Source organism: Dipodomys spectabilis, unplaced genomic scaffold (genome assembly GCF_019054845.1).
Source record: "Dipodomys spectabilis isolate Male_0828 unplaced genomic scaffold, ASM1905484v1 ptg000165l, whole genome shotgun sequence".
Lineage (NCBI taxonomy): Eukaryota > Metazoa > Chordata > Mammalia > Rodentia > Heteromyidae > Dipodomys > Dipodomys spectabilis.
The window spans coordinates 3,824,612-3,848,853 of NW_024870842.1; the positions used below are offsets into that span (position 1 = coordinate 3,824,612).

The following is a 24,242-nucleotide window of genomic DNA, read 5'->3' on the forward strand; positions in this document are numbered from 1 at the left end:
TTACAAAAGCAGCATTAAAAAAAATGAGTCTTCTCCCTCAACACCAGTTCGTAAAAGCGTTGTTCTTTAAGTGTATGTGAATATCATAATTATTTTATGATTCCATCTTTAGTTCTTTCCAATATAGTAAATTCAATTGACCATGAAATGAAATTTCATAGTCAAAATGCCTCCTTTACACTTTTTTATAGCAGCAATAACAGTTTTATAGCTTTAAGGCAAGGTAATTCATCAGATGTTTAATTTAAAGGCACATGCTTATATTATTAATAAATATTTACCAATTTATAATAAAGTACACATTTTAGCATACATTATATGGTCTTTTAACTATTTCTGCAACTTGAATAAGCCCAGCTGAGCATCTATGAATAATGGTAAACCCTGGAAAACTCCCCTTGGTGACTAAATATCCTTGTTTTAATTTTTATTATTTTCCAGACACAACATTACAAGCCTGACTGCAGACAAATAGGATAGCACCCACTATTCAAGTGTCAAGGAGACAAACATGTAGGAAAGTCCACAGGACACAATTATTTGTGATGTCGAGGGTTGGTTATGAATTCTTAATGACCATTTCCTACTGTTCCTTGCATTCTTTTCTGATGAAAAATAAAGTAAAGACAAAAACCCTAATGTTCAGCTCAAACACAAAAGATCACAGGCAAAGAAAATTATGTTGCAGCAATCCTATTTGGGAAAGTAATCTTATATTTCATAGAGCATGCCGAATCTCTGTACCACTAATCCACTACATATTTTGCAATCATACACAGTTATCTGGGGAATTAACAATGAAACCAATAAACATCACTGCCATGGTCCTCATGTGCAGAGAACTATGTAAACAAGCAATAGGATTTGTTTTTGTTAAACCAACACATCTGTTTCATTTTATCGGGGTTTATTTAAAAAAAGCCATATAAACTATTAATCTCACTTTAAAATGTCTGCTTAGTATCTCACCTAGATAGATATACATATTATCGTCAGGAAAAAAGACAATCCAGCAGAAGAGTTTAAAATACTTAAGCAGATTTACTCTGGCGAATGCTGGCTATAATTGCACACTAAAGAAACCCCCAACATATACATACATTTATGTCTGTGTATATCCAAAATAATTGCATTAGTAAACCTTTGCTCTCTGGGGTGCCTTATTTGATGTTTATGACAATAAATAACACACACACATTTTTTCCCCTCCACACAACCCATTTGCCCTCTCTCCCTCTGCTAATTATAAGCAATTACCTTTTCTTCCTTTTTTCTGTATCACTGTTTGATATTTCACTTGAGGGTGAACCAAATCATGTATCATAAACTTCTAATTAAAATCCAAGTTCAAAAAATCTAGACATCCCAGAATGGATTACAATGCTAAACTCATGTGAGGATAAGCTTTCAACTCAAGCACATCTCTGTGTTACGCCAAAGACGAGATTGGCTACTTTTAAACCAAGGAATCATACTTTTTTTAACCAAGGAATCATACTTTTTTTATAGCAAAAAGATCTTGTCAGCCACCTGTGTGTGTGTGTGTGTGTGTGTGTGTGTGTGTGTGTAATTGTCAAGGCATTGATCTAGTACAACTATATTTAATCTACTCAACCACCAATAAAGCCAGGAGCATACTTCAGAACATGCATTCTCAAATTTTCACCATGATTACAGCAAATGATAAAAACCAGTTTCAAGCAATAAATGTGATGCCTACCATATGCAATCCACTGTTCTGAAGCCCGCCATCTTGTTCCACAAGATTTCTAGAGATGGTAATGGATGGAAGATCCAGGCTTTGAGGAGGAAACTGGGGTGTGAATTCACTTCCCTGGGAAGGCAACGGATCACTGAGGGCTTGGAAAGGTAGCAGTACATCAGGCATGCCCAGGGCAGGATCTGACTCTGGAGGAGGCGTGATTGGTGGGATTTCAAATTCTTCATCCCCAAGGCTTGGTGTATGGAATGTCTGCTAAAAGAAAACAAAGCACAGATAGCCTCATATTCTAACCCTAGCCTTTCTTTATTCCTCCTTGGAGGGAAGAAAGATTTTTGCATGAAAACACTACAGATCTAAGCCAAATATTTATTCCTCAAATGAAAACATCTTAAACACAGATTTCCATATATAAAGTTTTGCTGATCATTCTGATTAAAGATTTAAGTCTCATTATCATATGGTTTTAATGGAGTATCAGTATTAACAGTTTTTTAATGCGTACTTAATTAGCAACATCTGTCTTTGTTGTTAGTTGGAGCATCAGTGACATTAGATTTGGCTATATAACAAATTGCCACTTTATTGATATGTTCGTAGAACTGCTCAAACGGCTCTCACAATCCACATGCTACATAAAATGCTGACAATTTTGTGGTGCGCATGTACACACACATACAACATTAATCTGGAAGTGAACATTACACGTTTCACATGTTTACATTCTGTCACAACTTATAAAACAGCTAATATTAAATTTGTGGGTTTAAAAAGAATTTCCTTATTGGTATAGTCTCCACAGACGGCATCTATGGAAACCATTACTCTGTGTGTGGGGGGGGAGGGGGTAATGTTTTATAGTAGAAGGATTACTGCAGCTCATATTAAAGGGTACCAATCCTTTTTATTTAAAGTAGGAGGCTTATTTTCTTTTATATGAACATTTTCATATATATTTATTGAGTTATTTTCTACTAGTCTTCAGCTTTTAAAGACTACCTAGAGAGCATTGAGCTCTATTGATAGAGATACACTAACTACATTGATCTTGCTCACTTGCTTTAGACGTGTTCTACTTCAACAGCTATGTAAATCTCAATGCTTTGTTTTTCTACACTACCAGAGATTCTTATAGGCTGTATTTTTAAATAGGGTCTTTAGTGTAAATCAGGGCAGCCTTGTTCTACCACATGAACCATCTTTCTTAGAGAACTCAGGTTATAGAGAAGCAGAGGAGGGACCTAGATCCAACATATACATTTTTGGTGATGTGAAGTGTTGGGGGGAGGCTTCAATTTTTTTTTTTATTCCTAGCTCAAAGAGTCACTGTGATAGTTCATTTATTATTAATAGTATTTGAAAGAATGAACTGGTATAAGATAATTGGAGTCCGTTATTATCAGTAAAGAGACCTAATTAAGAGCTAAAAATCATCATTCTTCAAACTATCAATTACCATACCATCATAACCACTTGGGAGAAAAGTGAAACAAACTCAGTGGACAAAAGGAAGTAACAAAAACAGTTCTTGCACACAGAAACTGTCAAATATTATTTGTATCTTACCAGAAAGAAAGAGATCACAAGCAGGAGAATCTATACCAGGACAATTCACCACCATAGGTTATTAGCAGATTCAATAAGTATAAACTACTTCACTAAGATAATACTCAAAAGCTAGGATGAAGTATTACATTTTTTGACATATGCATTCTTACAAACACCCTTAAAGATGTCAATTTCTCCTGGCAGTACCCGAGTTCTTAGTAACAAAGGGAAGAATTGGCCACAAACGTGGTTGGCTAATGAACGTAACCCTGTGGCTGCATTTGCTGTTATTTTGGCACTAATGTGGTTTAGTAACAGATGCAACTGTAATTTGTGACTCATTTGCTACCCCATTACTGCTTAATGAAATCTAACATATCACATTAACAATACGGATAAACACTCATTCTTGATATGTGGCATTTGGCTGTTTTCATTACCACTGTAATTAACACTTGAAATATTATTTCAATAAATATTTAAAGTACTTTAAAAATGGTCAGGGCAATCATGACACAGACAGACAACATAAAGCTAATGTGTGATTTTCTAACTTAGACAATCTGAATTCGGTAGCATTATCTATAGTACAATACTTGTCTGCATGGAGGGAAGTGGTTTCAGGTACAATTTAGACTTGATGGCACACAAATCTAAAGTCTTCCTGAATTAGTTTGTACTCATTAAAATGTTAAGATACCAAAAGCATTGGCTTTTAACGCAGTGATTGGGAAATTAGGCACATAATATAGGGCAGTCCATTAACACTGACTCAGGATTTATTTTTAAAACAGGCAGAGTTGTTACAATTGGGATCATCATCACATAAAATGACCTCTTCAACACTAACCTAAAGCACGCTTCATGCCTCATGGTCAAAATTAAAGGGATTTCCATTTCTATTTTGGTTAAGGAATAGAGATGTCCTATAGATAAAGGTCCCTGTGGTACTATTTTAAAGAACAAATTAATCTGAAGTTGGAATTTATTGTCTTGCTTTACCCCCACCAAATAAAAATCAAACAAGGCTATCTAATACGCTAGCCATGTAAACGTTAAAATTCTAAATGACATTTAGAAACAAGTAAAATATTAAAGTATTCCTTAGAGAAAAGAAAAAAAACAAGAGGTAAGATATTAAATATAAAGTTAGGCATTCCCACTCGAAAATGCTTAGTTATCTGAGTGGATCGAATAATCATGTGTGACAGGGACTTTGTTAACTATGCAATATAAGCAGTGTCAGATGAATCACTTTAAGTTTCTGTGATTATTATTTTTTGTACAGATATTGACTCTTCAGTGTTTACCTTGAACATGTTAACAGTAGTATGTACATGGTTAAATACCATCTGTACCAAAATGTTCAAGACATTTGTTCCTTTTGATAAAAATGCAAATTTGGAGAACTGTTGTATCAACATATAACAGCCAATGTCTGACACGGTGAATTATCACAGCTGGAATTAAATTGTCTCTGAACAGCTGCTGGCAGCAGAGCTTTCATCAATGTTTGATTCAAATGTAGGGGGAGAAAAAAAATCCTACAGAATGAAACATCATGTTGTCCTTACAGATGGGGTTTGTGCTCATTATCACAAACAACACAGCAGCCAGAGCCAAACAATATTCCTTATCTCAGCTGTCTTCTTGCTCCGAGAGAAGATGGTCACTGTAAAAATGATTAATCTTGGAAAGCCCTTAATTCTGGATTCCCCATTTATTCTAATGGTTTCTCAGCATTAATTTCTTTCCTATCACTTCCTTCCCTGTACCAAGATCATTTGCAAAGCCATTATTATTTTCATCCTCTGGGGTCAAGCTAGTTCAGTCTCCTATATTTAAATGTATTTGGAAAATGAAGACTTTTTAAAAATCATGATTACATGAACCAACAGAGGAAATGTTCCATTTGGACCAATTTCGAACTGTTTGTTCTTGTCTGGAAAAAAAAAATCTTAACTCTCACTCACACTGTCAACCATTTTCTAGATCTAATCATGTTCTCTCAGGTTTTTCCAGAGGGCAGGTTTTTCAATGAGACCAGACAACAGTCCTGAGTCAACAATGACCAAGAAAACAATGTTGTGTGCTTGCAAACTGAAGACAAACCGACAGCCAAGGTGGCACAGCGTTCAAATTCCTGCACCCAGTGTCCCAGCTACAATCAGGTGTTGAGGCATGCCCAGACATTCATTCACTCAGTGATGTTTATTGAGCACATATTACTGCCAGGTTCTTTGCTAGCCTGCAAGATCTAATATCAACAAAAAGACTCATTTCACATCGCCCTGCCAAGCCCCCAAGAAACTGCAATACTGTCTGCCACAGTTTTCCAAACCTTTGCACTCAATGAAATTATCATGAGAGACAGACACGTAGAATTAAAATATTTTCTATTATGAGCCGCTTCTAGCCTAGTGTCCAAATCGCTTAGATATCAATACACAGTGTGTTTTTAGCACACTTCCTTCCATATTTATTTTTATTTGCATATATATTTTTTTTCATTGCAAGATTTGCCAAACGTTAGGAATGTTAGCAACAGCATATGGACAAGTGATAAAGTCTTGTCAGGTTATTTTCTTTTCCAATAGGCTTTGCTCGTTTCTCCTCCAACGTCGTTACCTTGTGCCACAGGAGAAAGAGATAAATTCGATACTTTGCTTTTCCCTTCGAGCCTATTAAATTATCTAAATAACACACAGAATATGGACAGTGTTAAGACAGACACCTACCTCGCTGGCAGCAAAGAAGGCGTTGTTTGCCTCAGCCATGTTCATGTAGTTATTATTATTTCCAAACTGAAAGAAAACAGATTGTCCTGTGTTAATGAGAGGCATAATAAAGAATTCTGGTTCTTAATGCACAAATATAATTTGAGAAGAAGGTTGATGTAAAGGGTGGTGTTTTGTTTTTTGGGTTTTTTTTTAAACTGAGATCAAATTGGAAACACGAATGGTTTCAAAGAATGATGCTCTGCTGTCAGCTAGTTCCAGAAAATAAAGCACAGAGTTACACTAACTCAATAATTCTCAAAAATAGTTTTGTTTCTCACCAAGACTAACAGTGAAGGAAGGCAATCACAAACATTTGGCTGCCTGGTCAGTAGTGTGTGGCATTTATTGAGCTGGCATTTGTCAGAGGTTAGAAGAAAGAGAGTTTCCAAGAAAGTCACCATGATAGATTTTAAAGCATGCTGGGAATTTTTCTACCTGACTTTTCCAGAACAGATGTCACAGGTGTGGGCAGGTAAAAGGGTGAATTAAAGAGAATAAAATTCAATTCCCAAGAGGCAAATTCTATTTTCTGGTGAGTGGGGGTGGGAGACTGGGGGGGACAGCATGAATGTAAATAAATAAAACTACAGAATTTTTTAAAGCTGCACACAAAGCTTAAAGCTCTATCTAGATCCATCAGAGCTGCTGAAAGCAGAGATATTTAATCTCTCAATGTAACATTTAGTGCAGAGAGGTTTAAAAAAATAATAAGCAGGATCCTATGAACACAGCAATTTTTATTTCATTCCCTAACACAATGGGCCATTCACACCATCACAAATAAAGACTGTATCAGCATTTCAGACTTAAGCTCTCTTACTTCTAAGGACCTGTTAGCCAAATGTAAAACTTGGATTGAGGCAGAAATGTATTTTTAGGTTCTGATAGTTTAAGTAGGTACATGTTGTTGCTTTAAACATTGTATTATTAGTCTGGCAATATGGAAAGGCTCTGCGGGTATAATTATCTAAAGTTGTATTATTTTTATACTTTAAAATGATAAAAAGAATGTCTATTTTAATAAAGTATCTTATTTCCTTCCTTTAATACATCAAATAAAACACAGGTTTGGTCTTCAATGGGTGAAATGTATATAGATACTCATTAATACAAAAAAGCTAGCAATTATTTCAAGTAAAAGATATAATTTTCCCAGCAGATGGGTGGATGGATGGATGAATAAATAGGTAGGTGGGTAGAAAACTAGTAACAAAAAGTCAGATACTCAGATACTCAGATAAGCAGATAGATAGATAGATAGATAGATAGATAGATAGACAGACAGACAGACAGACACAGATAGACAGATCTCTGGATAAGCGTATAGTCAGATGTTCAGATACATAGATCTAGGAGACATACAGATAGATAGGTAGATAGACACAGAGATATGAAGACCCACATAATCCTCCTCCTCTCCATAAACTGACAACACTGATTTCTGGGTGCTTTCAAGCTCCCTCTGAACCTGTAAAGAACTGGGATCGACAGGCTGCACTTTATCACGTCAGTGATCCAAGATCTAAACAGGATTTATAGGAAAGATGCTAATGGTTCCAGAGTGCTGCTGTGGTCTAAGAAGCAAAATCCCCCAGTAACAATACAGAAACACACACAGCAAGCCATCAGAGAACCTCTACCCAAGCACTCATTCATGTGGTTAAATATATCTAAGGATTTCTGAAAGATATATTTGTTAGCATTTTTTAAAGCTATCAAACACATATGTATGGGTACACATACACATCACATGCCACACACACACACACACACACACACACACACACTTCTCCACTTTGTCTATAATGTTAAATATATGCAAAAAAAAAGCTTGTTTTTAGCGTGCAGTTTTTGATGAATTAATGATGCTAGAATTAAAATCTTGGGCCTAATAATCAAATGTGTTTACTAGAGAGAGATATGTATAGATGTATATGAATAAGAATTTGTGTGTTTGAGAAATGGCATATATAACCCATCTATCACGTATATGTATAACTACGCAGTGTGTTACATATGTGACGTGTCGTGTGTGTGTGTCATGTGCTTGTCCCCCTCCTCATCTAACAGCAGTATCATAACTTTAGCATTATTTAAATGTAGATTTTGGTAAGGGAATTAGAAATCCATTTAAGGCAAAGAGCTCATTATCAGAGAGTATTTTTTTAAGATTAAACTCACTTATTATCTAATAGCACCTAAAACAACAAAGAAAAATAAAATGGCTATTAAACTAAGGGCCTAAACAATTCAAAAAACAAATTAAGCTTAGAGTGAAATAAGAACTGGGTTAGAAATCCTCTTCTGAACAGTTAGTATGCGAATGTAATTACTGAAGAAACTACAGCTAATCAGCTGTGAATTGTATCCATTAATTAGTATTTGCCCTGGAGAAATGAGAAAAATCAGTAACAGTGTTGGCAGCGTGGTGCGCTGACAGCCTCCAGGCCGTGCAGCGTGCAGTCAAGCAGGTGGCTCCAGCGGTCCACGTAATTTGAAAAGCTCTCACCTGAAGGACTGCACAGGCATTGCTTGCCTATCTCTTGCATCTCTAGAAGGCCTTAATTAATGGCTTTTAATTTGGAAACACTTGGTGATCAGGCGGGAACAGCTGTAAATCATTTCAAATAGCAGCACAGCTTTCTACATCATATGGAGCAGAATACCTCGCTCTAACATGGGCTTGTCTGTCATAGGCAGGGGCCATTTTCCTGCAGAGATGGCTAGGACTTCGGCTCAGAGCGAGTAGCCAGATAAATCAGAGGGCACCTGGCACACCTGACTTTCAAAAAAAAAAAACCAACAACTTTGAAAAAAATATGTATGCATATTTGATGTACCTTTTGGGACATACCTATACTAATAAAAGTATTCTTTAAGCTGGGGGCTGGTGTGGCTCATGGCTGTAATCCCAGCTACTAAGTAGGCTGAGATCTGTGGATCACAGTTCAAAGCCAGCCTAGACAGGAAAAATCCAGGAGACTCTTATCTCCAGCTAATCATAGAAAATGCCAGAAGTGGTAGCTGTGGCTCAAGTTGTAGTGTTAACCTTGAGCAAAAGGAGCTCAGGGACAGCACCCAGGCCTACAGTTCAAGCCGCAGGACCAGTCCAAAAAAAAAAAGTGTATTCTTTAAGCTGGCTGCTAAAATCTGGCAGCAAAGACTGTGAGTCTCTTATTTCTAATTAGCCAGCAGAAAGCTGAAAGTAAAACTGTGGCTCAAGTGGTAGAGTACCAACCTTGAGCCAAAGGACAGAACCCAGGCCTTGAGTTCAAGCCCCAGTAACCAGCGTGTGTGTGTGTGTGTGTGTGTGTGTGTGTGTGTGTGTGTGTGTATGTGTGTGTGTGTGTGTGTGTGTGTGTGTAATTGTCAAGGCATTGATCTAGTACAACTATATTTAATCGCACACAAGAATTTTTATTTGATAAATCTGGGATAAAAAGGGATGGCATCTTCCATTGTTTACCTCATTTCATACATCTCCTAGGCTAGCTTCATTTTATTTATTGTATTGTATTTTACAATGTGACCTGTGAGTCGTGCCTTACTTGTTCGACGTTCAGAACAGATCAGATTCTGAGAGGAAGAAGTACTCCTTGGGGGCGGATGGCTAATATAATGACCTCAGAACAATTAACTTGGAGAAAATTGTGTACAATTAAATTTGCTCTCCGTTCTAGGAGCCATAAACACATTACACTACACAAATCTCCAAAGGTCCACGGGGAAGGTGTCTTCTGTGAGTTCACACTGCTGCCTCCCTGGTACCTTGCCCCAAGGGACCTTGTCCCGTAAGTGAAACTTGGTGATCAAGTTTAAAACTTTATTGTTACTTATTTCACTCAAAACTAGAATTCCCCAGAGGCGATTCCAAGAGCCCTGAGTCTAACATAACCTTCCCCAAGAAAAGGGTCTCACCATCCTGTCCATTTGGGGAAGGATCAGATGAGTTAAGGGCTCTGAGAAGCCTCACAGACCATTCATCCAGCAAATGACAGTCCATGTAGGTTTCCACTATGCTCAACATTGGATGGAGATTCTATTTTTCTTCAAATGGGACCATAAACAGCACAACAATGAAGGCTGTCCATCATTTCATTTCTCTCTCAGTACACTGGGAAATACACTGGGAAACCTTGATTGTCAGTATTTATTTTTTATTTCTCTCAAATCTCTCATAAAAATTAGTATCCAGACCAGGCACTAGTGGCTCATGCCTGTAATCCTAGCTACTCAGGAGGCTGAGATCTGAGGATCACAGTTCAAAGCCAGCATGGGCAAGGAAAATCCATGAGACTCTTATCTCCAATTAACCACCAGAAAACTGGAAGTGGTGCTGTGGCTCAAGTGGTAGAGCACTAGCCTTGAGCTAAAGAGCTAAGGGACAGTGCCCAGGCCCAGAGTTTAAGCCCCACAACTGCCAAAAAGAAAAAAAAAGTTAGTATCCTAATTTTACACCATGGCAAAATTTAAACATTTTATAAATCAACTAACTAAAAATTTGTGAATTATCCATCTCGGGTCAAGTTATTTGTCCTATTTCCAAATGTTTGAGATGAAAACTCTTCACTGATGTTGCTTACAAAGATAAGATCCCCAACTTATACAGAGTCCTTCTATTTAACTTCCAGTGCCAAGTCAAAAATTCCAAATAAACTAAATGAACATCAGGTAAAGTAGTGAGTTGCTCTGAAGGGCACATAGCAACAATACCAACACACCACCGACTCCAACTGTCTTAAGGAGCCCATAGAAGGCGTGGTCACTACAAGGTATGGCGAGCTGACATTTATAAGGTTCTTTGGTGATGACAGGCCCTTTTCTACTTTGATAGGCTCTAATAGATGCCATCCCCAAAGGCACAGTCCCCAGAGATATCATTATAAAGCAGAACTAAATTGCCCTATGTGTCCAACCTCTGTATCTTAATAATTTTTTAAAAAAGAACATTTTCATTGTTCTTAGCAGTAGATTTGCTTTGGCTGCCTGAGGAGCAACTACAATTTCAGCAAACATTATTTATGAGGGACATCAATTTAAAAGAAGCAGTTGCAGGATTGTGTAGAAGACCTGCGTGCTCATGGCCCAGCCCATCTGACCAGGTGAAGTGCCAACGTAAATTAATGCAGACAGTTAAAGCCAGTTCATCTAGCAGAAGGGTTGGAAGAAGATAGAACAGCAGAGACCAAATCCTCTCTACAATTACAAGTTGAATAGTTCAGCTCAGTGAATACCTCAGCTCAGTGAATCCATACAACCTCATTTTCAAAGAAATCATTTTGACACCCATGTAAAAACCTGTATAGACTTCTAATACAGCCACATGAACAACAGGTCTCAAACAGCTAAATGGCACACGCGTAATTCTAAAAGAAAAGACAATCCTTACAATTCTTTTTTCTGCTTTCCCATTAGATCTGTTAGCAGACACCCTCTGATCTGATGCTTCACTTCGGACATCTGCCAGGTTGCTCACAGAAGAGAACCATGCCACGTTGGATCAAGTGTGCCAGACCCAGTCACATGACAGAAAAGACATCATGCTAAGTCCACCCAGTCCCAAGCAGCTCAGTTAACTCTCTCCTGGAAAAGATGGATGAAGAGTCATCAAGTTGTAGTTGCTTTCAGCAGTGGTATTTCTTTCAAGCTAGAAAGCCTGAAGGGATGGAATGAGCTTCACATGGCAAATAACAGCAATACCAATGATTATTGTGGGCAGAATCGGTACACTGCACCATGTCAGGCAAGAAAGAAAACCACCAACACCAAAGCTGGGTGTTAGTCTGGAAATGAAATGCTACAAACAGACTATGATGTACAATAATAAGGCAAGATTTATACATGAGTATATGTGTGTAAACATGAGTATGTGTGTATATAGATGTGTATATACATACACACATGTATACACACATCTATATGCATATATATGCATACCATACCCATATGTGTATATATGGTATGTATGTGTGCATATACATACATATATAGACACAGTTGTTTCAAACTTATAATGGTTTGACTTAGGATAAACTGACTTTTCCATGGTGGCAAAGCAATATGCTTTAAGGAGAAGCTGTTTGCACTTGGAATTTTAGGGTTTTGGGTTGGTGGTAGTGGTGGTCATGGGACTTGAACTCAGGGTCTGGGTGCTATCCTTAAACTCTTTTGCTCAAGGATGGTGCTCTACCACTTTGAGGCACTGTGCCACTTCCAAGGAGCTTTGGTCTTTTCCTGGGATAACAATAGGCAGTGGACTCCTCTTGCAAAGCTGGACAATGGCTGTAATCCCAGCTCCTAGGGGACCATGGAATCAGGAGGGGAAAAAGCCTGCAGTACATTGTACTGCCAGCAGGTTTGGAATCCTGTGTTTTCTATTTTTTTCATCTCATAGTGTCTACAAAATGCCCATATATAAGAAGATATGTTTTTATGAACTGGGCTTCATGTTGATGAGTTTGCCCAACTTCTGGCTGATATAAGTATTATAAGTGTTATTAGTCAAGTAGGCTAGGCTAAGCCGTGATATATGGCAGGTTAAGAGTATTAAATGGGCAGAGTTCTCAAGATGGCGACGGGGCAGTAGGGAAACGCCACAGCTCTCTCCAACCAAAAAGAGAGTTCGAGTTCCAACCTTTAATCTCCCCAAGAGACCGACAACAACAAAAAGACGAACACTCAGAGAAAAACCAGAGGTGGAAAATAACAAAAAAAGAAAGAGAGGAAAAGAAGAATTTCAGAACAGAGAAGAGCGAAGACCCCTCCCCCAACCTTTACTGGCCGCGCGGCAGTGCGCCAAGCCGCCGGCCAGCCGGCCCGGCGGGGGCTGCCGGAGCCACAGAGACACAGGGGGCTGCTTGCAGATCACCAGGTACCGGATTGCAGAACAGCGGATCGCCAGGAACAGAGAAACCTACCAGCCGGGAGTCTCCAGGAGGATCCCACCCCACCCATCACTCTCCACCGGAGCGGAGAGGCTCCATCCCGCCAAAGCCGCCCGGCACCAGCAGCGCCACAAAGGGACCTGTCGCGATCGCAACGACCCGGCGGGGGGCCGCCCAACCCAGCCCGCAACCACCCCAACTGAACTCGGACTGCAACAACAACTGACGGACTGCAACAACAACTGACGACCTACAGGGTGAGTACCCATCAGGGGACAGGGAATCCATCAAGGGAGACCAGAGCTGGAGGGAATCCCCAGACCCTGACCTAGACTCCCTACCCCAACACCCGGACCACAGGACCCACTAAAACTGGGAACTGTTCGAGAGCCCCACCAACCGGTGGAGCACACTCTGCTGGCAAGGCCAGAGCAAGAGCGCCCCGGGAAGGGAGCTTAAATGCTCAAGCCAGGAACAGTGCCCCTGGGTCAAGACTACCAACAGTAGAAGAAATTTGAACTGTGTCCTCCAGGCTGCATAACCAAGGTGGTATACACATTAGCACAGGCCTAACGAGCGCGCTCCAGGCTGGGGCCGGAACCAGGCCAGGGGACCGGCGCCTGAACAAAGCAAAAAGGGTCAGAAGTGGGGCTGTGGCTCAAATGGTAGGGTGCCAGCCCTGAGCTGAAGAGCTGAGGGACAGCACCCAAACCTAGAGTTCAAGCCCACAACCAGCCCAAAACAAACAAAAACACATCAGGAGCCCATAGCAGACTCCAGTATTTGGGAGAGTGCATCCAGAGCATCTGATCTTCCCAAGAGCACCCGCAGGAGCAAACACAAGCAGTCTAGGCTGCTCAACCCTTCCAAAGGCGGGAATTGCTACAGCAGAGAGCTGAGAATCCTAAGTGAATAGCAGCTGGAAATAGGCTCCCAACAGAATCCAGATCAGACACAGACTCTCTCTACCAATAGAGAATCAGCAACCAAGCAAAGACAGACACACCAAAACAAGATTGAAGAGCAGTCTCCTGAACCCCCATGCGAAAATCACAGAGAAAAATCACAAGGTTTACCACTACCCAGGACAGCAAGCTCACCTCAAAAGCCAGCAGCCACGCAGGGGAGAGCCCCAGTGGGAGCAAAGCAGGAATGGAAGACAAAAACTACATCCAAGGGTTGCTGGAGGCAATGACTCAAGAAATAAAGCGAGAAATGGATCAGAAATTGAAAGAGCACAAGGATGAACTATCAAAAGATATACAGGATATCAAACAAAAATTGGATGCAAAAATAGAAGCTGCACAAACCTCAGTAAGAAGTGAGATAAACGCCAAATTAGAGGTAATGCATACTGATATCACCTCATTGAGAGGTGAGATCAGTACTCTGAGAACCAACATTGAATCCATAAAGGGATCCATTTCCATCATGCAAACCACAATAGAAGCCACGGTCAACAGAGTGAATGAAATGGAAGGTAGAGTGTCAGATACAGAAGACAGAATACACCAACTGGACCAAAAAGTGACAGATATGGAAAAATCACTCAAATTAAACCAAAGGGAAATTCAAGAGCAAGCAGATAATGCTAAAAAATTTAACCTTCGCATAATCGGAGTGGACGAAGGTGAGGAATTCCAGAGCAAGGGAATGCAACACCTATTTAACAAGATAGTCAATGAAAATTTTCCCCACCTCAAAAACGACCATCTTAACTACATCACAAAAGCTTATCGAACACCCAACAAGCAAGATCCCAGGAGAAACACTTCTAGGCACATAATAGTAACAATGATGGATCTGAATAATAAGGAAACAATCCTGCATGCAGCAAAAATGAAGAAGGAGCTATACTACAACGGGAAAAAAATTAGAATCACTGCAGATCTCTCCACACAAACAATGAATGCAAGAAAAGCCTGGGAAAGCACCATACGAGCCCTGAGAGCCAATAACTGCCAACCCAGACTGATATACCCGGCAAAGCTAGCATTCACATTCGATGGAGAACTGAAAACTTTTAATAGCAAAGAAAAACTAAATGAATACATAAACATTAAGCCAGCATTACAAAGAATTCTAAGAGGGGGGACACAACCTGAAGAAAGCAACCAGGAACTGGGACCTGCCCCAAACAGGCATTACTCAAAGTCTAACTGAGCAAGCACAGGAGGAAAGGAAAGAAGAAAAACTTAGGAAAACGGAATGGCAGGGACAACAATGCATCTCTCTATACTTTCTCTTAATATAAATGGGCTGAATTCGCCAATTAAAAGAAAACGAACTGAGGACTGGATCAGAAAACAAGACCCATCCATCTGTTGCCTTCAGGAGACCCACCTCTCAGCCAAACATACAAACAAACTCAGAGTGAAGGGGTGGAAAAGGATCTACCAATCAAATTCCCCCAATAAGAAAGCAGGTGTAGCTATCCTGATATCTGACAAAATAAACTTTTCATTAAAATCAGTACAGAAAGACAAGGACGGACATTACATATTAATAAAGGGAACAATCCAAGAGGAGGATATAACCATCATCAACTTATATGCCCCAAATATCGGTGCACCCAGATATGTTAAACAAATGCTCTCAAACTTACAGAATAAAATAGATCCCAATACGATAATACTAGGAGACTTTAACACGCCACTCTCACCAAAGGACAGGTCTACCAACCAGAGGATTGGCAAAGAAGCTACCGAATTAAGTGAGGCCATACTTCAAGCGGAATTAACTGACATCTACCGAGTATTTCACCCTAAAACAACACAGTACACATTCTTCTCAGCAGCTCATGGAACTTTCTCCAAAATAGACCATATCATAGTTCATTCAAGGAACTTAAGCAAATACAAAGGGATCGACATAATCCCCTGTATCCTATCTGACCACAGTGGAATCAAGCTAGCTCTCAATAACAAAGCATACCGCAGAAATTTCTCTAATACATGGAAATTGAACAGCACACTCCTTAACAAGGCCTGGGTAACAGAAGAGATCAGAGAAGAAATAAAGCATTTCCTAGAACTCAATGAAAATGAAAACACCTCACAAAGAAACTTGTGGGACACAGCAAAAGCAGTCCTGAGGGGCAAATTTATTGCCCTCAGTGCCCACATCAAGAGAATGGAGACAGACCAAGTAAATAATCTCATGTTGCAACTAAAACAGCTAGAAAAACAAGAAAAAATGGGACCTAAAGCTACTAGACGAAGCCAGATAACCAAATTGAGAGCAGAGATTAACCAATTAGAAAATCAGAAAACCATAACCAAAATAAACCAAACAAAAAGCTGGTTCTTTGAAAAAATAAACAAAATTGATGGCCCGTTGGCAAGATTAATTAAAAAAAGAAGAGAGGAAACCCATATTAATAGGATTAGGGATGCCACGGGAAACATCACAACACGTACCCAAGATATCCAAACAATTCTAACAGACTACTTTCAAAAGCTATACTCTCTAAAGGAAGAAAATCTGGCGGAAATGGATGCATTTTTAGAGAAATACAAGTTACCCAAACTGAGCAAAGAAGAAGTTAACCAATTAAATAAGCCAATATCCTATAATGAGATACAGGAAGCTATCAAAAGTCTTCCAACAAAAAAAAGCCCAGGACCAGATGGATTCACAGCAGAATTCTATAAGACCTTTAAAGAAGAACTAATACCCATACTCCTCAAGCTCTTCAGAGAAACAGAGAAGGAGGGAGCTATCCCAAACTCATTCTACGAAGCCAATATCACACTCATCCCCAAACCAGGCAAAGACCCAACCAAAAAGGAGAATTACAGGCCAATCTCCTTGATGAACACAGATGCAAAGATCCTTAACAAGATTCTAGCTAACAGAATCCAGAAACACATAAAAAAAATAATACACTATGATCAGGTAGGCTTCATCCCAGAGACACAGGGATGGTTTAACATACGTAAGTCAATAAATGTAATCCAGCATATCAACAGAGCCAAGGTCAAGAATCACATGATTATCGCCACAGATGCAGAAAAGGCCTTTGATAAAATTCAACATTCATTCATGCTAAAAGCTCTGGAGAAAATAGGAATAGAAGGAACATTTCTAAAAACAATAAAAGCCATTTATGACAGACCAATAGCCAATATTATACTTAATGGGGAAAAGCTACAACCAATCCTCCTAAAAACAGGAACAAGGCAAGGATGTCCACTGTCTCCACTCCTCTTCAACATAGTCCTGGAACCCTTAGCCAGGGCAATAAGGCAAGAAAAAGACATTAAAGGGATCCGCATAGGGAAAGAAGAAGTGAAACTATCCCTTTTTGCAGACGACATGATACTATACCTCCACGATCCCAAAAACTCCATCCCCAAACTTTTAGAAATCATAAGTCACTTCGGCAAAATAGCAGGATACAAAATAAACCCACAAAAATCAGTTGCCTTCCTATACACTGATAACGCACAGGAAGAGAGGGAAATAAAGGGAGCAACCCCATTCACAATAACCTCCCAAAAAATAAAATATTTAGGAATTAACCTAACCAAAGATGTAAAAGAACTATTTAATGAGAACTATAAAAAGTTAAAGAAAGAAATTGCAGAAGACACTAGGAAATGGAAAGACCTCCCATGCTCCTGGATAGGCCGACTTAATATAGTAAAGATGGTGATACTTCCAAAATTAATATACAAATTCAATGCAATTCCTATTAAAATCCCAATGACGTACATCACTGAAATACAGAAAACAGTCCAAAAATTTATATGGAACAACAAAAGACCTAGAATAGCCAAAACAATTCTAGGGGATAAAGACAATATGGGAGGGCTATCCATGCCGAACTTCAAACTCTACTACAGAGCTATAATCACAAAGACAGCATGGTACTGGCACAAAAACAGACCCGAAGACCAATGGAACAGAATAGAAGATCCAGATATAAATCCACAGGCCTACAGCCAGCTGATATTCGACAAAGGAGCCAAAGACATACAATGGAAGAAACACAGCCTCTTCAACCGCTGGTGCTGGGAAAACTGGGCAGCCACATGCAGAAAACTAAAAGTGGACCCCAGCCTATCACCATGCACCAACATCAACTCAAAATGGATTAAAGACCTTAACATTAAACCTGAATCTCTGAAACTACTGCAGGACAGAGTAGGAGAGACACTTGAACTAATAGGCACAGGAAGGAACTTCCTGAACAGAGTCCCAGGGTCACAACAAATTGGAGAGAGACTCGACAAATGGGACTACCTTAAAATAAAAAGCTTCTGCACAGCTAAATCTATCGCAACTAAGCTAGAAAGACAACCAACTAATTGGGAAAAAATATTTACCAGCAATATATCAGACAAGGGGTTAACATCCTGTATATACAGGGAACTCAAGAAACTAATCCCTCCCAAACCTAACAAACCAATTACTAAATGGGCAAGGGAACTAAAGAGGGACTTCTCAAATGAAGAAATAAAAATGGCAAAGAAACACATGAGGAAATGTTCATCATCCCTGGTGGTGAAGGAAATGCAAATAAAGACAACCCTGAGATACCACCTTACCCCAGTCAGAATGTCCCACATCCACAAATCAGCCAACGACAAATGCTGGAGGGGATGTGGAGAAAGAGGAACCCTATTACACTGCTGGTGGGAATGTACACTTATACAACCACTTTGGAAAGCAGTCTGGAGGGTCCTTAGAAAGCTAAAGATTGACCTCCCTTACGACCCAGTCATACCACTTCTAGGCATCTACCCTGAACAACAGGAACCAATATACAAGGACACGTGCACCTCCATGTTTATTGCAGCACTGTTCGCAATAGCTAGGATATGGAAACAACCTAGGTGCCCCACCACAGATGAATGGATCCAAAAATTGTGGTATCTATACACAATGGAATATTATGCAGCCATTAGAAATGACAAAATAATGGCATTTGCAGGGAAATGGATGGAGCTAGAAGGAATCATGTTGAGCGAGGTAAGCCAAGAACGAAGAGACAAACGGTACATGGTCTCCCTCATAAGTGGATGCTAAATCCAAAAGGTTAGTGATACGACAAAACTAACAGGACTTAAGAAACAAAGAACTCCCGCTCATCTGGTTGAACCACTACTAAATATCCTCATGCTGCTGATCACAAATATGGTATATAACATGTGAACACTGTTATATATTACAGACTGTGGTAGACAATTTGCTCCAGGGAAGTTAGAATGAACTTGTGACTTTGAAATTATGTAATCATTTAATCACAATCAAAAAAAAAAAAAAGAACCTCGGGGAAGGGAGGGAGGGAGGGGATGGTAGGGGGAAAACAATGGAGGGGGGTAACAATGTTCAAGAGGAAGTGTACTCATAACCTCACTCATGTAACTGTGACCCTCTGTATAGTAGCTTTACAATAAAAAAAAAAAAAAAAAAAAAAAAAAAAAAAAAAAAAAAAAGAGTATTAAATGCATTTGTAACATATTTCAAATTTTGATTATTATTCACCTAAGGTATTTCTAGCTTAACATGGTAGGGTTCATTTGATATAAAGTTTTCCATTATAAATCAAGGATGGAAATTCTATATACAATGCCGTTAACTATGTATATACAATTACAACCCTATCTATGCATGCAGAGAATTATATACTTGTACATATTTATGCACACAAACACATATACACATGCTTATTCATGGGATTAAAAACTCCTGGATGATTGTCCTGAACACTGGGCTTACCCATCCAACTGTCTATAGCACTTCTGCTTGGATGTCATCAGGCATCTCAAACACATGCCCAAAATGGAACCCACGCTCTTCACCCTGTATTCCTGAAGCTTCTGATGTTCCTCAGGCCCAGTCATTCTTAAGTCTATCCTTTCTCTCCTTTCCTCCATCAAACTCCTCAGAAGAATCTGCTGGCTCGTCACTTTGATTATTTGCAAAGAAAACCACCTAGCTCCACATCCATCCATCCACTTCTGGACTACTTCAGTTGCCTCCTCCTACCAGACCCTTTGGCTCTACTAAGCTTGTCAATAGTGTATGCTCAACACAAAGCCAAACAAACCCTTGGAAGCCAAAATAGGTTCTTAACGTGCTCTAAACTTTCCATTGGTTACCCAATAGCTCTGGGAATTTACACATAGCCCTGCTGTTTTCCCTGAACTCTTGGTCAGCATTCCCCCTGCTCATGTTACCTTATCCAGCTAGTCTCCTTGCTGTTCTTGCAACAACCCAGTTATAATGCTCACTTCAGGGCCTTTGCATCAGCTGTTTCTTCTGTCTGGATTATTGTCTCTCTAAAGTCTCTCCCCCTTCTTCTGAGTCTATCCTCTATGCTCACTGACCACACTATTAAATTTCTATGCCACCTCCTCCCCTACCTCCAGCACACTCTATCTTGCTCTGTTTTTTTCCTATGAACACTTTCAATATCACATAATATATTTGCTGTCTTTCTTCCTACACTTGCATGTAAACTGAGAAGGTTTTGTCTCATTTTTAGCAGAGATGCCCCAGTGTCAAGAAGAGTAAATAGTAGACCTACCAAAGTAGATCAAATTGATTTACTAAATACCAGGAGCTCAATAAGTCTTTACTAAATGAATGAATAAATGAATTCCTGAGTGTGAAGTGACAGTAATCAGAACTGATCTCTAAATCCATTAGGGCCCAGTCTAAGCTCTAGAAATTCAAGTGAAAACAAGAAGCCAAGTAACCACACCGTTGTCACTCCCCAAGCCAGGTTCATGGGCAAGAAGTGGAAAGAGGAAGACATATTTACATAACTGAAGCAGTATTTGGAACTCTAGAGATATGTAGCGAGCAAAATGCTTTATTGTAGAAATTTCACTATGTGCTTGGAAAAGGGAAATGACTTCTAATACACCATCGCACAGTAGAGTAACTGATTAATAACAATGGTTTTGCAAAGTAATTAACAGATAATATTCTGAATGTTTCCCAACATAGAGAAATGGTAAGTGACTGAGGTGATGAATATGCCAATTACCCTGACCTTATCATTACATTATGTGCATACACAACTGAGGCTGTTAAATTCATAGGATGACATATGATGTCCATTAAAAATTTTACACATACATAAAAATAAAGAATATGCATTAATCCTTTGATAGGAAAGACAAGAGGACCTTCAAGGTAAGGCAAACTGTTAGGGATGGTGCTCTAGATAAATGAATGTAAACTGCAATTACCCCCACCTACTCCCTCCACATCTCAACCAACAACTTGGTATGGTGGTATGTACCTATACAAATAGGAGGATCACAGGACAGGCTAGCCTAGGCAAAAAAATCAAGAGACTTTAACCCAAAAGATAACTAAAAGCAAAAAGGAATAGGACTATGCCTCAAGTGGCACAGCACCTACCTAGCAAGCACAAAGTTCCAAATTCTAACCAGTAGTACCTGAGTACAACCACCAAAAAAAATATTGTTAATACTCTCTAGTCTAAATCAATGTTTCCAAGTATTGTGTGGAGGATCAGAGAACAACCAAATGCCTTTTCAAAATGCAAATTTCCTGATCCCCATCTGGATTTTCTGTGTGAGCATTCCAAAGCAGTGGAGTCTTAGTATCTGTGCTTTGAGCTTCTCAAGTGACTCTTTAGAGCTCTAGCCCAGTGTATTTTAGAATAATGTATTGGAAATTGCTTTAAAAAATAAATTAACTTCTCTAAACAATTAAGGATGATCTCAGAGAAATGTTAATGTAATACAAACTGCTTTGTTTATAGCAATAATGGCTTGGCTCAAGTACTTACAAATCTCTCTTCTCACCTTCCTTGCTTATAGAAAAATGTCCTCTTTTGGAGATGGACTATACACCACCTCATTTACCCTCATCTGAAGTTGGATCGAGTACCCACTGCTGGATTGTTAATAATAAGTTCTATAAAACCCTATGAGAAACAACAATGGCTACACAAATGGACTTGACTCATAGGCCACTGGATGCTCATGATATGGATACATTTGAGTCTGCAGATCATAAAACCATCTGGATGAGTTCAAAGTGGCAAGAAAAAAATAAAATTAGACGTCCTCTCAAACTCAATCACACTTGTTTACTATCAAAACACAGATGCTAAAGTTTCTGAATCCAGAATTTGCTAGTTTGTTGTTTGTTGGAGAGTTTTAGCCAAAATGGAGCACTCTATGGGACTGACCAGCCAACCCTCATCAATACCCACAGAATAGAATAGAAAGAGAATGGCCAGCTTTCCTCAAACACACCTTTAAAACAGGCAATGGTAACCAATGCCATGGCTGTCTCTTACATAGGATGATGGTTTACCTCCCTCAATTCCTCCTGATAGCATTGTCAACATTCATTAGGTACTAATTAACTGGATATATATGAGGAATCCATCTACTTCTCTATTTATGTGGAGAAGATATAACTGACAATTTTAAGGATGACAATGTGATAGGACAACAAAAAAAGTATCAATGTAAGGACCAACTCAGGGACAAATGGCCTCTAAATTTAGAAGGAAGAAGAAATCAAAAAAGGAATGGCTAATTAGAAATCCAAGTCTTGAACCTAAGAAGAAGGCAGGAAGATAGAGAGTCCCAGGCAAAGAAAATAGGTGCAAAGCTGCAGTTCTAATTATGCACAGAATGTACTCAAAGATCAACACAAAAGAGCTAACTGGCTCTCAGATGCAGAGGACATAGAAAGAAATAGGCTCAAGTGGGCCTTGAAGGTCAACTGTTTTGAGATGTGTTCAACAGAAAATACCAAAGGACTTTGTTGCAGGAAGATGGCAGAGAAATAAATAAAACCCACATTATAATGATCTGAGAAACACCAGGAACAGATCAGTTAAGAATTTTCCAAACTGGAATAATGGTGCAAGGGTCTAGACCAGGCAGAGACAACAGCAAGAGGAAGAATAAACCATGGAGAACACTGTAGTAACAGGAACACAAACTGTCTTTGAATTCTAATCCCACCTAACTAATTGTGAAATGGGAAGCCAGGTGCTTACTGTGCCATAAAGACAAGTTCAAATTCCCAACTGTGCTACTCAGCACTTGGGCACATGTATGCACATGTCATTTAGTGTTATGGTTTCAGGTTTCCTACCTGTAAGACAGGTTAAGAATAACATTTTTCTCATCCTGAGGCTTTAAGGGTTCAATGGGCTAGTGAATAAAACACCTTTCTCTCTGTAATAATGTCTAAGACAGAGAGCCAGTGGGAAAGATGGCGTGGACTGTAGAGCAGCTACGCAGTGAGCAGCTGCCCAAGAAGGACATTATCAAGTTTCTGCAGGATAACAGTTCAGATTCGTTTCTGGCAGAGCATAAATTATTAGGAAGCATAAAAAACATAGCCAAGGTGGCTAATAAGGACCATTTTGGTATAGCCTATAACCATCTTTTTGAAAGTAAGCATTTCAAAGGTACTGAATGTATAAGGAAAGTATCTGAGCAAGTAAAAAATGTGAAGCTTAATGAAGATAAACTCAAAGAAACTAAGTCTGAAGAGACTCTGGATGAGGGTCCACCAAAATATACAAAATCTATTTTTAAAAAGGGGGGATAAGGGCTGGGAAGGTGGCTCAGTGGTAGAGCCTTGCATGCTCAAGGCCCTGGGTTCAATTCCTCAGCACCACATAAGCAAAAGAAAAAAGCCAGAAGTGGCGCTGTGGCTCAAGTGGTAGAGCTCTAGCCTTGAGCTGAAGAGCTGAGGGACAATGCCCAGGCACAGAGTTAAGGCACCACGACCGGACCCACCCCCCAAAAAACTGGGGAATAAAATGAACTTTCCCAAAAGGGGAGATGTTGTTCACTGCTGGTAAACAGGAAGACAACAGGATGAAACTGTTTTTGATACTAATATTCAAACAAGTTCAAAGAAGAAGAAAAGTACCAAGCCTTTAAGTTTTAAGACTGGAGTAGGTAAAGTTATCTGAGGATGGGATGAAGCACTTTTGACTATGAGTAAAAGAGAAATGGCTCGACTGGAGATTGAACCAGAATGGACTTATGGGAAGAAAGGACAGCCTGACACCAGAATTCTACCAAATGCAAAACTCCTTTTTAAAGTGGAATTAGTGAACACAGATTAAAATAGTTCTTCACATCTCAAGAGATCTGCAATGATAAAACTTGGCCTTGAAACTTATGTTGGAATAGTCAACTGTAAAATCCAAGGAGTTAAGCCGTGTTTATACTTGATACCAATTTTTGAGAAATGCAATCCCGTATAAGTCCCATGAATCTAAAATATTTTGGTATAGCTGTGTAAAATATTGGTTACGGAGTACTCTTTCCTTTTACCTCATGT

The 24,242-nt window shown here is 39.3% G+C and overlaps 1 protein-coding gene and 1 pseudogene across 2 annotated transcripts in view; one reads left to right on the forward strand and one right to left on the reverse strand.

The window, feature by feature from the left end:
* Positions 1–24,242, reverse strand: part of Tox3 (TOX high mobility group box family member 3) — a 116,465-nt gene that overhangs the window by 23,098 nt on the left and 69,125 nt on the right. Inside the window, exons 2-3 of one of the 2 annotated variants that reach the window (XM_042693461.1) lie at positions 6,007–6,072; positions 1,721–1,972 (exon numbers count right to left, since the gene is read on the reverse strand). In XM_042693461.1, the coding sequence (XP_042549395.1) occupies positions 1,721–1,972; positions 6,007–6,072 (318 nt within the window). Of the gene's footprint in view, positions 1–1,720; positions 1,976–6,006; positions 6,073–24,242 lie in introns of both variants that reach the window. The other variant, XM_042693460.1, reaches the window with a different exon arrangement.
* On the forward strand, positions 6,448–24,024 carry LOC122119367 (annotated as a pseudogene).